At 38.9% G+C, this 14342-nt stretch overlaps 1 protein-coding gene across 1 annotated transcript in view; it reads left to right on the forward strand.

Moving 5' to 3' along the window:
* The window catches only part of CFAP61 (cilia and flagella associated protein 61), a 254315-nt gene that overhangs the window by 24035 nt on the left and 215938 nt on the right, over nucleotides 1–14342 (forward strand). The window contains exon 6 of the mRNA XM_069496104.1: nucleotides 5224–5359. Within this exon, the coding sequence (XP_069352205.1) occupies nucleotides 5224–5359 (136 nt within the window). The remainder of the gene's footprint in view (nucleotides 1–5223; nucleotides 5360–14342) is intronic.

Below are 14342 nucleotides of genomic sequence, written 5' to 3' on the forward strand. Positions count from 1 at the left end.
CCTGGGCTGATGCAAGATCATAAATTATCAATTACCCCAAGGAATGCATTTAGCAGAACAAGTTCCTCTTTATCCATTTTGGGAAAAAGCTTAAGGGAGAGCCTCTTCAAAACTCCAAGATTTGGATGTTTTTTTTCTCATTTTTCCCAGAAGAACTAGCATTGAGGTATGATTATGGATAACTTTGTCAATGGGCTGCTGAGGGCTCATGATTTGGCCTGGAGCCTTGTCTCTCTGAACCATTGTTCCTGATTTTTATATCCACAGAGTAATATTTTTGTGTCTATAAGATAAATAAAAGCCCATGGTACACAGTTGTTTTTGTGTGATTACTGTCTTGATTCATTTGAAATGATTAGGATATTGAATTATTTTCCCATTATTTAAAATGTTAATAAATATGGATGCAACCTTTTATTTTTGGCAAAATGTTTGAACCTGGATTTATTGGGTATTTTCTTCTCCTAGAATTTTTTTTTTTTTGAAGCCAGTATCATCAGGGACTCTTCTTACAGAGAAAAGCCACCTCCTGTTAGTAGCACCCTTTTGGCAGGGGTAAGTGGGGAAGTAAGTTGTTCCTGAAAGTCAGTGGAAATTCTAGGCTCTTTCAGCTGAGGTTCTGAGGGCTCATGTGGAGAGCAGACATTTGCTAAGGGCTTAATATGCACCAGGGAGTGGGCTTAAGAGCGTTGGTTTGTGTCACAGCTATTCTCGTCCCCACTGCTTTTGTAGATTAGAAAACCAAGGCTTAGTGTTGAAGTGACTTCGCCAGTTTCTAAATCAGTAGAGTCAGAAGGCTAAGTAAGGGCTGTGGAGCCACCAGCATGGGACTCTGGCTTCAGACTACCTAGGTGCACCCCCTCAAACTTAGCAATTGTGCCCCTCGGTGCTGTCAGTGTATGTGGGGCCTCTGGCAAGGTCCCAGCACAGGTAAGGGCCTGATCCATGTTGGCTGTCACTGTTGGGTTGCATGCTACAGAAGTGCTGTACAACTCCCTCTGGGTGCCCACAGAGCATATTACCTGGTTAGGAAAATGCCACACCTTGCCATAAGAAATTAACACCAGAACTGGACAATATGGATCCCATGATGATCCTCTCATTGGGTTCCTGGAAAGGGAAGGTGGGAGGGAAGAGTCACTGGTGGGTGTGGGATGGAGGTGAGCCTTGAAAGATGCTGGGATTTGGGGTAGGCAAAGTGGTCAGAGTGCTGGATAGGAATAGAGGTGGGAAGGAGGGGAGATGGTGAAGGTCCCATACTAAGGACAATAAGTAGATCAACTCATGTCATTGTTGGTGATGAGGGTGGAAAGATGGAGGCAGAGGACCTTGTGCCCATCCCTAAAACAGTGGGGAGCTTGAATAAGTTTTTGAGTAAAGAAAGCAGAGTTTTGAGTACAGTGGTGTGCCTGTAGTCTCAGCTACTCAGGACACTGAGGCAGGAGGATCACTTGAGGCCAGGAGTTCAAGGCTGCTCTGAGCTATGATTGCGCCTGTGAATAGCCACTACATTCCAGCCTAGGCAATGCAGCAATGTAGCAAGAGCCTGTCTCAAAAAAATTTTTTTTAAGTGTTTGTCTTGTGCTTGCCTATTGGGGAAAAAAAAAAACACCAAGCAGAGTTTTAAGATTAGTGATAATGGATGGAATCGCAGAGTTTATACCTGCAGTAACTGATGGGAACCAAGTGCAGCGATTCAAGCTTTTGTAGTAAGAAACTATCATTCCGCCCACTGATTGTAAATGTTCTCCATGTGTTCTTTTGGGTCTTTTCTACCTAACTAACAATAATGATAACAACAAAAACACATATTCTTATCTTAACATTTATCATTTTTATGACACATGAGAAAACCGTGGTGTAGAGAGGTGAAGTACTATGCCCAAGGTCATAGCTAGGACAAGGCGGAAGCAGGATCCAGACCCAGGCAGTCTGGCTCGCAGCTCAGGCTTTGACTGCTATGTGGTATCATTTTTTCTCTAATCTTTTCAAAAGAGCACCGTAAGACTTTGATGCGCTTCTGGTGGAGTCTTGATATACCAGGCCACAGGTGACAATGATAATGCTCAAAGTGATCACATACACACAAAAATAGCTGGACAAGTGGTCGAGGACTCCTTTTTAAAAATTAGTGCAGGGCTGGAATAGCTTGAAAAATGACTACAGCATCAGAAGTACAATCATGTGCATTCTAAAAACAGTTGGTGTTTGTTCCTGGCTCCCTCATCACCATAGATTCCCACTGATGTGCTGGCATGACGGAAGAAGACTTTTTGACAGAGAAAATATTTGCATTCTACACATCTGATAAAGGGCTGATAACAACAATCTATATAGAAATTAAGAAAATTAACAAGAAAAAAATAAAACACCCTCATCAATAAATGGGCAAAGGACATGAACAGAAACTTTTCAAAAGAAGATGGAATAATGGCCAGCAAACATATAAAAAAGTGCTCAATATTGCTAATCATTAGGGAAATGCAAATCAAAACTACGATGAGATATCACCTAACTCTAGTGAGAATGGCCTTTATCAAAAAGTCCCAAAACAACAAATGCTGGTGTGGATATGGAGAGATTAGAACACTCCAACACTGCTGGTGGGACTGCAAATTAGTATAACCCCTGTGGAAAGTAATCTGGAGATATCTCAAAGAGCTAAAAATAGAAATACCATTTGATCCAGCAATCCCACTACTAGGCATCTACCTGAAGGAAAAAAAGACATTCTATAATAAAGACATCTGCACTCGAATGTTTATGGCAGCACAATTCACTATTGCAAAGATGTGGAAACAACCCAACTGCCCATCAATACATGGGTGGATTAATAAAATGTGGTATGTGTATACCATGGAATATTACTCAACTACAAAAAGCAATGGTGAACTAGCACCTCTTATATTATCCTGGATAGAGCTTGAGCCCATCCTTCTAAGTGAGGTATCACAAGAATGGAAAACAAGCACCACATGTACTTGCCATCAAATTGGTACTAACTGATCAACAATAAGGTGCTCACATGGTAGTAAGATTCACTGGGTGGCAGTCAGGTGGGAGGGGGGTGGTGGAGGTGAGTAAAATCACAACTAATGGATGTGGAGCTCATTGCATGAGGGAAGGAAGGGCATGCTTGTAGCCCTGGCTTGGGCGAGGCAAAGGCATTATATGTAACCAAAAATGTTTGTACCCTCATAATATTTTGAAATAAAAAAAAAAGAAATAAGCTATCAGTGCTTCACTATTAAAAAGAAAAAGTCTGTTCTGTGGTGATGACATCAGAGCCAGGTTGATAGTAAAAAAATAAAAAAATAAAAACTGATTGTCTGGATGAGGACCCCCTGCGATCTCTCCTTCCAGAAAGGGTTGACAAGAGGTTAACAATAGGATTCAAGCTGGGGAGTTTTGGGGAAGGTCACCCCTGGCTGTTATCTTCTGTTGTTTTTTTTTTTGTTCCTTGTAGCGTGGTCTGTTGGCCAGCCCTCTCCTTAGCTGTGAAGTTTCATAGAGCAGAGACATGATTTTTCAAATATATCTATTTCTTCCATCAAGATACTTTATGTTTTTGATGAAAAACCAACATCATTCCAGCAATTATGCCTGTGTCACCAGAGATGAAGGTTTCATCCTGGGAGCAGGTGGAGATTTTCATCCAGAGTGCATGGGGTCATCCAGTTTAAAGCGTTTGGGTTCAGGGAGTAGGGCTATGACAGGATCAGGGAATTGTTCCTGCAAGGGTTGGAGGAGTGGTGGCAGGGCTGGCTGGATGATGACCTCTGGCCCCCAAGCCAAGGACTCCCCTCTCAACTGTTTTACTTCCTGCTATGAATTTTCAAAAGAAGTGTCAAGATAAAGGAAGGCTTTTGAAGTGTATTGTCAGCTTAGCATAGTGTGTGAAGGCAGGGCTGATGTCAGCAAACCAAAGTGCATATCATGGCTCTGCTGCCAACTATTTCTGTCGTCTCAGGCAAAGCATTCCTCATCCCCATGAGCCTTGCTCTCTTCCATCTGTAAAGTGAAGATGGCAATGCCTCACTCCCAGGATTGCTATGAGAAGGACAGCAACAGAGATCATCTGGCTACAGCTGTGAGCTTGATGTACAGACTGATCACTCAATAGATGGAACTGCTATTAATGTCAAAGAGAACATACTAGAAAATAAAATGGGATGATGAAGAAGGCAGAGTAATGAAATAAAGTGGGGGGGGGGAATAAAGGTTAGTAGCCAAATCAGATATACTAGAAGAAAAAAATAATACAGATCTGGAACACGGAAAGTAGCAGAAAAAAATATAAGAATAACCCAGATAGGTAAAATAGGGCACTAAATTTACCAAAGAGTATACTAAAAAAAGTAAAGAATGTTAAATATGGTAGCAAAATGGAGTCCAAGAGCCAGCATCGCTGTGCTTCAATAAATCAGATTCTTGCTCTCCCACCCTCTGCTGGTTGTCCAGGTTGCTGTAAATGGTCCTGAGAATGGAAGTCAAGGTGGACGTCCCCAGGATGGTGAGCAGAGCTTCATTCATTACCCTCACCAGCATTTTCCCCTCCATGGGGGAGAAAAAAAGTGTAGCAATGTCTCAGGAATAAAGGGTACCATGGACCAGTGTTTGAGAAATTCATAAACAAGGTTAAGTATTGTCTCTTGTAGTGTTTCTCAGAGTCTTTAATATGTAACTGTGACACTCCAGGAGGGGGACTGTAGTAGGTTATTGTTTTTAGATATTGGAATTCTTTGATAGGGGGGTTCTGGGGACAATATCATAGAAGTAGTGTTCCTTGGGACACCCTTGGGAAATGCCGCCCCCAGCTTCTTGTCCTTTGGCCCATAACAAATGCTGCTCTACATTCCATAGCCAAACATGCCTTTTGTGTTCCTGCTGCCTGGGATGTTCTATTTTCAGGTTTCAAAATGCCTTCCTCCCCTTCTGTTCATTCAGGTCTGAGCTCAAGTGTTCCTCCTCACAGAGGTCCTCCCTGACCACTTGATCCTCTCATTCTCCATCCCAAAGCATGTATCACTATTTGAAATATTTGAAAATTATTTAAATTTGTTACATTTTTATTGTCTGTTTCTCCTATTAGAATGTAAGTTCATTCCATGAGAGTGTTGCTATATCCCTGGCACTTAGAACAGGGTCTGGCATATAGTAGCTGCCCTGATGAAGGAACAAATGAATGAATGAACACTGAACTTAAGCCTTTCGGTTAAACAGGGTGGAAGATCACGATGACCTCATGCCAGTATTTACGCGCTACGACACAGCAGTTCTGAGGGAAACTTACGGGGAATACTTCCTGGCTGAACTAATAGAGGCCCAAGATGAAGAGAATCATGCTGTCGTGTGTGAGGTTGGTGACTGATCCACCTGGGGATACGCTTAGTGAGAGAAATGAGAGAAATGAGCGATGCTGCTCCTGGTTTTGCAGAGCACCCCTGGAGCTACCATCCCCTCCCCCTTTCCTGTCTCCTTCCCCTCCCCCACCCTTCCTCCTCCCCCACCCCTTCTGGGTGACAGACCAGGCAGGCCAGCTTCTGAGCCTTGGCATCACCTCTCTCCCCAGTGTTACTGGGTTTAGGCTTTCTTTTATGAGGTCCTTTCAGACACCCAGGCTGCTATAGATTCTTTGCCCTATTCCCAGAGACAGGGGTTAGAGTTAGAGAAAAGGAAAAGATCCTCCAGGGGTGTGTAAGGGGGTTTCTGAGGGTCCCAATATCTAGACATCAGAGATCACAAGCCAGTGTTCTGCTGGCAGATGGATTTTGTTTGACTTGGAAAGTGATTAATTTGTTTAACTTTTTGTTTTGACATAGTTTCACATTCATAGAAAGTTTTTAAGTACCCAGATGTTAATATTTCACCCCATTTGCTTTATCATTCCCTTGCTTGTTTTCTCTAATTCACCTACGAACACACACACACTCATATATATAAATTTTTTCTGAACCATTTGAGAGTAAGTTACAGATATAATGTCCCTTTACCTCTAAATACGTGAGTGTATATTTCCTAAAAACAAGAATGTTCTCTTATATAACTACAGCACTCTGATCAAAATCAAGGGAATTAAGTGTGATGTTAGAGAGTTTTAAATATATGAGTCTCAGGATTGAGGCATGGAAATTGCTTCACCTGTGCTCCATTTACTACAGAAGAAGCAAGTCTTTATGAGAAGAAGAGTAAACAATGCCTGACGCACAGTAGGTGCTGAATAAATATTTGTTGAATGGATGAATTTAATTTTCCCTGAGCAGAAGTTGAAGAAGGACCTGCCTCCTTCATGCCCACTTCAACAACTCATTGAACCACAAACATTTATTAATTAAATAGGAATTTCTGTAGCCATGAGTGATGGGGGCTAACATGATCAACAGATGTGTGATACCCCAAGACGATGGTTTTCCCCAAATATTTGTAGGAAATATTATACCACAGAAACAAAGGTATATGGCAAAAGGGATTTTGCAGGTGTGATGAATTTAAAGCTCTTGAGATGAGGACAGTCTCCTGTGCTATCCAGGTGGGCCCTGTGTGAGCACAACAGTCCCTACAAGAAGGATGCAGGAGGAGTAAGAGTCAGAGGAGAGGGCAGTGTAGTGACGACGCAGTTTGGAGTGACGCACTTTAAAGATGGAGGAAGGGGCTGCAAGCCCAGGAATACAGGTGGGCACTAGAAACTGAAAAAGGCAAGGAAATGGATTCTCCCCTCAGAGTCTCTAGAAGGAACCTGCCCTACCAACATCTTGACTTTAGCCCAGTGAAACTGATTTCAGGCCTCTGACCTCCAGCACTATAAAAGAATAAATTAGTGTTATTTTAAGCCATCAAGTTTGTGATGAATTGTTACAGCAGCATTAGGAAATGAATACGGATTCCAAATAGAGCATCAAATGTGCCGATGCAGTTTATTCAAAAAATAGCCCAATAGTACTCAATACTAAATGAGTAAGTGAGTAACTGTATGATAAGCAAAATATGCTCATGTAACATTCAATTAAATGTTTTTCTGCCTCAAAAAAATCAAGCAATTATGATTCCTACAATACTATTATCTCACCTACAGACTTTATTCAGATTTACTGAATGTCCCAATAATGTCCTTTATGGCAGAAATAAGTCCAGGTCGTTCATTGCATTCAGGTACTCTCTCTTCAATCTCTTTTAATTTGGAATAACACCCTGGTCCATCTTTATCTTTTGTGATGATTGCATTTTTGAAGAGTATAGGTCGGTTACTTTGTAGCATGTCTCCCAGTTTGGATTTGTTCAATGTTTCCTTATGATTTGATTCATGATATATATGATTAAATTTTGTTGAATTAGTGACTAACGTAAAAATTCAGGAAGTGTATGTAACAATTGGAATGTCTAGCTTTTCTAAAAATATCAGATCTGGCCTATTGGACCTGAAAGACAGAACCCACATCCTCATTCTTCACGTACTCATTTCTCATTATTTGCTAAAACTGCAAGAGCTGTTTAATGTCTATTACTTTTATTGAAACTTGGAATCAAAAGTTCTCTTATTTGGATAAGAAGAGCAGTCTGAGGCTTTGTTGTACATCAGAGGTTCTCAAACTAGGTGCATATGAGAATCACCTGGAAGACTTTTAGGCTATCCATACTATGCTAAGGGACTTGGATCCAGAATATATAAAGAACTCTTACAACAATAAAGAGACAAATAATCCAATAAAATGTGGGCAAAAGATTTGAATAGACATTTCTCAACCAATAAGCACATGAAAAGATGTTCAAAATTAAGGAGATGCAAATCAAAACCACATTGAGATACCATTTACTTCTGTTAGAATGATTATAATAAAAAAGAAGGACAATAATGAGTGTTGGCAAGGATGTAGAGAAATTGAAACCCTCATACATTGCTGGTGGGAGTATAAAATGGTGCAGCCGTTTTGGAAAACAGTCTGCCATTTCCTCCAAAAGTTAAACATAGAGTTATCATTTGACCCAGCAATTCCATGCCTAGATTTGAAAACACATCCACACAAAGACTTGTGCACAAATGTTCACAGCAGCATTATTAATAATATCTAAAAAGTGGAAACAGCTCAAATATTCATCTACTAATGAATGAACAAAATGTGGTGTATCCATACAATGGAATATTATTAGGAAATAAAGAAAATGAAGCACACTGATACACACTACAACAATTTTGAACCTTGAAAACATTCTAGGAAAAACAAGCCAGACATGAAGACCACATATTGTATGAGCACATTCATATGAAAGCCTAGAACAGACAAGTCCCTAGAGACAGAAAGTAGATTAGTGTCTGGAGGGAGAGGGGAATGGGAAGTGACCAATAATGGGTATGGGATTTCTTTGGGGGTGGAGGAGATGAAAATAGATAGTGATGATGGGTACACAGCATTGTGAATATACCAAAAACCACTGAATTGTATACTTTTTAAAGGGTTATTTTTATGGTAGGTGAATTATATCAATTTTTTAAAATCCTGATGCTAGGAGAGCACTCAGGCCAATTAAATCAATCTCTTGGGGTGGGACATAATCTGGATTTTTTAAAACCTCCCCAAATGATTCCAATATGCAGTCCAGGTGGTCAACCACTTATCTATATGATGGTAGAACACATCTGGTGAAGAATGGGATGAATTTAGAGACACATGGGCATGAGTTTCTGAAGGTGAGAACTGCCCTTAAAAATTAGATTCTGAGGTACTACATTGAAAGGATTTCTTTTTTTTTTTTAATTTTTTTTTAATTTCAAAATTTTTTTATTTTGCAAATCAGAGTTTGAAAATGCAGTTTCATGATAGTTTATGTGCAATTTCATATACATGTACCTCAAAAGTCCAATGTAAGCATTTTCCATGTCATTAAAAGTATCATAAAAATCAGTTAACATGGACAGTATACATAACCCGAACCCCTGCACCCCCATAATAAGCTGAAACCAAAAAAAAATCATTTAACAGTTGAATCATATTATTTTATTTTTATTTATTTATTTTTTATTTCAGCTTATCATGGGGGCACAAAAGTTCAGGCTATATACATTGCCCAGGCCCCTCCATCCCCCCAAGTCTGAGCTTCAAGTGTGTTCATTCCCTAGACAGTGCACATCGCACTCATCATGTAGGTATACATCCATCCCTGCCCCCCACCCCCCATCCCCCTGAGTCAGAACTTCATTTTAGAATTTTATTTTTTCATATTTAAGTTTTTGCACTGTCGTTTAAGGACTTGCTTTCATATATTCTCATCTGGACATTAGCTTCGGGCTAATGATTAAGGAAGGGTCAGGAAGTATTGGGCCCAGCAGCACCATTTGGGAAAATTATGTCTTGACGCAGCTAGACAAAAGCTACTGAGAAGTAAAATGATTCCTACAGACCCCAATAAGGACCTTTAAGACCAAGCTGTACCCATCCAGTTTAATGAGGTCTTTATTTTTGGAAGGCTTTTAATTCTTTGGTTTCAAGGTGGTAGTTTCACCCCAAATCACTTGAGTTAGTGCTTGTGGAGAAGCTTCCCCCATATGTTTCACACTTCCTGTGTGTGTAAGCAAACATAAGCACAAAGCTACAGGCTGAAAGCTGCAGTCCCAACCCTGCAAGGATCCTCTGGTGTCTCAAAATAGGCAGAAGGAGTCCAGCCTAATCTCCTCCCAGAGGCCAGGCTGCCTCAGGCATCAGAGGCTTTGTGTTCTGTGGAGATGAGTCCATGGACCTTGATCTTAATATGGAAGGGCAGAAATAGAACCTATGAGCCGGGATCTGGGAGTAGACCTCCAATCTGCACCGAGCCATGTCTGATGTCTGGAGCCTTTTGGAGTTTAAGATCAATGCCGTTACTACCCTCCCACCTGCCTCCCTGGGGGCCTTTTAGGAGCTCATTCTGGCTCAGGAGGGCTGATTATTAAATCCTCAGGAACTTTGCAAGCTGCTTGTTAAACACAGCCATTATTAAAAATTAAATTATATAAACTTACAGTGTAATAAATTATATTAAAACAAAGTTAATAAACACTCAAGATTCATCACTTCCAATTATTTTACATTTTTTTAAATTTCAAAATATTAAGGGGGCACAAATGTTTTTGCTACATGGATACCTTGTATAATGCTTAAGCTTGGGCTTTTAATGTGCCCATCACCACAACAGTGTTCGTTGTACTGTATAGGTAAGTTTTTACCTCTCATCCTTTCCCACCCTCTCCCAATTCTTGGTTTCCAATGAGCTTTATACCTCTTTGTGCCCGTGTGTGCCCATCATTTCACTCCCATTTATTAGTGAGAACATGTGGTATTTGTTTTTCCATTCCTGAGATACTTCACTTAGGATAATGATCTCCAGTTCCATCCAAGTTGCTGCAAAAGACATTAATTTCATTCCTTTTTGTGGTTGAGTAGTATATACACATACCAAATTTTCTTAAGCCACTCATGAATTGATGGGCACTTACGTTGATTCCACATCTTTGCAACTGCAAATTGTGTTGTGATAAACATTTGGGTGTAGGTATCTTTTTGACAAAATGACTTCTTTTCCTTTGGGTAGATACCTAGTAGTGGAATTGCTGGGTTGAATGGTAAGTCTATATTTATTTCTTTGAGGAATCTCTGTACTGTTTTCCATAGAGGTTGTACTAATTTGCAGTTCCACCAAGCCTTCTTTTCTCACTCTATCTATGTCAGCATCTGTTGGTTTTTGGCCTTTTAATGATAGCCATTCTGACAGGAGTAAGGTGGTTAAAACCTCATTGTGGTTTTAATTTGCATTGCATGATATTAGTGATGTGGAGCATTTTTCATATGTCTATTGGCCATTTGTCTATCTTGTTTTGAAAAACTTCTGTTCATATCTTTTGCCCATTTTTTTACTGGGGTTATTTATTTTTTCTTGCTGATTTGTTTGAGTTCCTTGTAGATTCTGGATATTAGTCCTTTATTGGATGTAGAGTTCGTGAATTTTTTTCTCCCATTCTGTAAGTTGTCTACTCTGGTTACTATTTTCTTTGTGTACAGAAGCTTTTAAATTTAATTAAGTCCCATTTATTTATTTTTCTTGTTGCTGTATTGGCTTTGGGATCTTAATCATAAATTCTTTACCTAGGCCAATGTCTAGAAGAGTTTTTCCTATATTTTCTTCTAGAATTTTTATTGTTTCATGCCTCACATTTACGCCCTTTATCCATCTTGAACTAATTTTTGCATATGGCAAGAGATAGGGGTCTTGTTTCATTCTTCTGCCTGTGGCTATCCAGTTTTCCTAGCACCATTTACTGAATAGGGCTTCCTTGCCCAGTGTATGCTGTTGTCTGATTTGTCAAAGATCAGTTGTTTGTAGATAGATGGTTTTATTTCTGGGTTCTCTATTCTGTTCCATTGGTCTATGTGTCTACTTTTATACAGGTACTATGCTGTTTTGGTTACTATAGCTTTGTAGTATAATTTGAATTCAGGTAATGGGATGCCTCCAGATTTGTTCATTTGCTTAAGATTGCTTTGGCTATTTGGGCTCTTTTTTGACTCCAAATGAAGTGTGGAATTATTTTTTCTAGACCTGTGAAATATGCATTGGTACTTTGATGGGGATCACGTTGAATCTGTAATCCATTTTGGGCAGCATGGACATTTTAATTATGTTAATTCTAACAATCTGTGAGCGTGAGATTTTTTTTTCCATTTGTTTGTGTCATCTATGATTTCTTTCATCAGTGTTTCCTAGTTCTCCTCGTAGAGGTTTTTCACCTCCTTGGTTAAGTATATTCCTAGGTACTTTATTAATATTTTCTTTGCAGCTGTTGTAAATGGTGTTGAGTCTTTGATTTGACTCTCAGCTTAACCGTTATTAGTATATAGAAATGCTACTGATTTGTGTGCTTTGATTTTGTAACCGGATATTTTGCTGAATTTATTTATCAGTTTTAGGAGTTTTTTTTGTAGAGTCTTTAGGGTTTTCTAGATGCAAAATCGTATCATCAGCAAATGGATAGTTTGACCTTCTCTTTTCTGATTTGGATACCCTTTATTTCTTTATCTTGCCTGTTTGCTCTGGCTAGGACTTCCAGTACTATACTGAATAGAAGTGGTGGCAGTGGGAGCCCTTACCTTGTTCCAGTACCTAGGAGGAATGCTTTCAACCTTTCCCCATTCAGTATGATTTTGGTTATGGGTTTGTCATATATGGCTTTTATAATATTGAGGTATGTTCCTTCTATGCCTAGTTTGTTGAGGGTTTTTATCATGAAAGGGTACTGGATTTTCCTGCATGCCTTTACTGCATCTATTGAGATGATCATATAGTCTTTGTTTTTGCTTCTCTTTATGTGGTGAATCGCATTTATTGATTTGCATATATTAAATCATCCTTGCATCCCCGGGATGAAACCCACTACATAATGGTGAATTATTTTTTTGATGTGATGTTGAATTTGATTTGCTAGCATTTTGTTGAGGATTTTTACAGCCATGTTTGCAAGACACATTGGTCTGTAGTTTTTTATTTTTGTTATGTCCTTTCCTGGCTTTGGTATCAAGATGATACTGGCTCATAGAATGAGTTATGGATTACCTCCTTCTCGATGCCATGGAGTAACTTCTGTAGGATAGGTACCAGTTCTTTGTAGGTCTGGTAGAATTCTGCTGTGAATCTGTCTGGTCTGGGATTTTTTTGGTTGGGAGACTTTTTTTTATTACTACTTTAATCTCATTGCTCATTACTGGTCTGTTCAGGATTTCTGTTTCTTCTTGATTCAGACTTGGGAGGTTGTGTGTTTCCAGCAATTTATCCATTTCCTCTACATTTTCTAGTTTGTGTGTGTAGATATTTGTGTAATATTCATGGATGATATTTTGTATTTCTGTGGTATCAGTTGTACTGCTCCTTTTTCATTTCTGATAGAGCTTATTTGAGTCCTTTCTTTTCTATTTCTGGTTAATCTGGCTAGTGGTCTATTGATTTTGTTTATCTTTTAAAAGAACCAACTTTTTATTTCTTCAATCCTTTGTAATTTTTTTTGGTTTCCATTTCATTTAGTTCTATGGTGAGTTTTGTTATTTCTTTTCTTCTGCTGGCTTTGGGTTTGGTTTGCTCTTCTTTTTCTAGTTCCTTGAGATGTGCCATTAGGTTGTTAATTTGTGATCTTTCTGCCTCTTTAATGTAGGCATTTAAGGCTATAAACTTTCCTGTTAGGATGCTTTTATGACATACTACAGATTTTCATAGTTTGTGTCCCCTTTGTTGTTCATTTTGAAAAATCTTTTGATTTCTATCTTAATTTCATCATTGACCCAAGGATCATTCATTAGCAGGTTGTTTAATTTTCATGACTTCGTGTAGATTTGAGCATTTCTCTTGGGATTGATTTCTAGTTTTATTTCACTGTGGTCTGAGGAGATACATTGTATGATTTTGATTTTTTTTAATTTGATGACACTTGTTTTGTTGACTAAGATATGATCAATCTTAGAGAATGTCCCATGTGCTGATGAGAAGTATGTATATTCCGTAGTTTGGGGGTAGAATGTTCTGTAAATGTCTGTTAGGTCCATTTGTTCTAGAGTCCCATTTAAGTCCAGTGTTCCTTTACTGATTTTCTGCTTCAATGATCTGTCCAGTTCTATGAGTGGCGGATTGAAATCCCCAGCAATTACAATGCTACTGTTTATTTCTTGGCTTAGATCTAGTAGAATTGCTTTATGAATCTGGGAGCTCCTGTGTTAAGTGCATATATATTTAGGATTGTTATGTCTTCTTGTTGAATTGTTTCCTTTACCATTATATAATAACCATCTTAGTCTGTTTTTACTATTGTTGATTTAAAGTCTATTTTATCTGATATGAGAATGGCTACACCTGCTTGCTTTTGTTTCTATTTGTGTAGAATATTTTCTCTGGCCCTTTATCTTGAGTCTGTGAAATTCCTTGCAAGTTAGATGTGTTTCTTGGAGACTACATATATTTGGGGTATGTTTTTTAATCCATTCAGCCAGTCTGTGTCTACTAAGCAAAGCATTAAGACCATTCACATTCAGTGTTAGTATTGATATATGGAATACTATTCTGTTCATCATGTTGGATGATACCTTATTGTATTGTTTTCCCTCTTATGGTACTGTTTTATAAGAGCTGTGAGTTTTAACTTTCAGGTGTTTTTATACTGGCAGGTATCTATTGTGCTGTTTCACTTATAATGCAGTTCTGAGTATTTCCTGTAGGGCATTCTAGTCGTGACAAATTCTCTTAGTGCTTTCTTATCTAGAATAGTCTTTATTTCTTCATCACTTATGAAAGTTAGTTTTGCAGGATACAGAATTCTTGGCTGGCAGTTATTCTGT

This window comes from Eulemur rufifrons, chromosome 20 (genome assembly GCF_041146395.1).
Source record: "Eulemur rufifrons isolate Redbay chromosome 20, OSU_ERuf_1, whole genome shotgun sequence".
Taxonomy (NCBI): domain Eukaryota; kingdom Metazoa; phylum Chordata; class Mammalia; order Primates; family Lemuridae; genus Eulemur; species Eulemur rufifrons.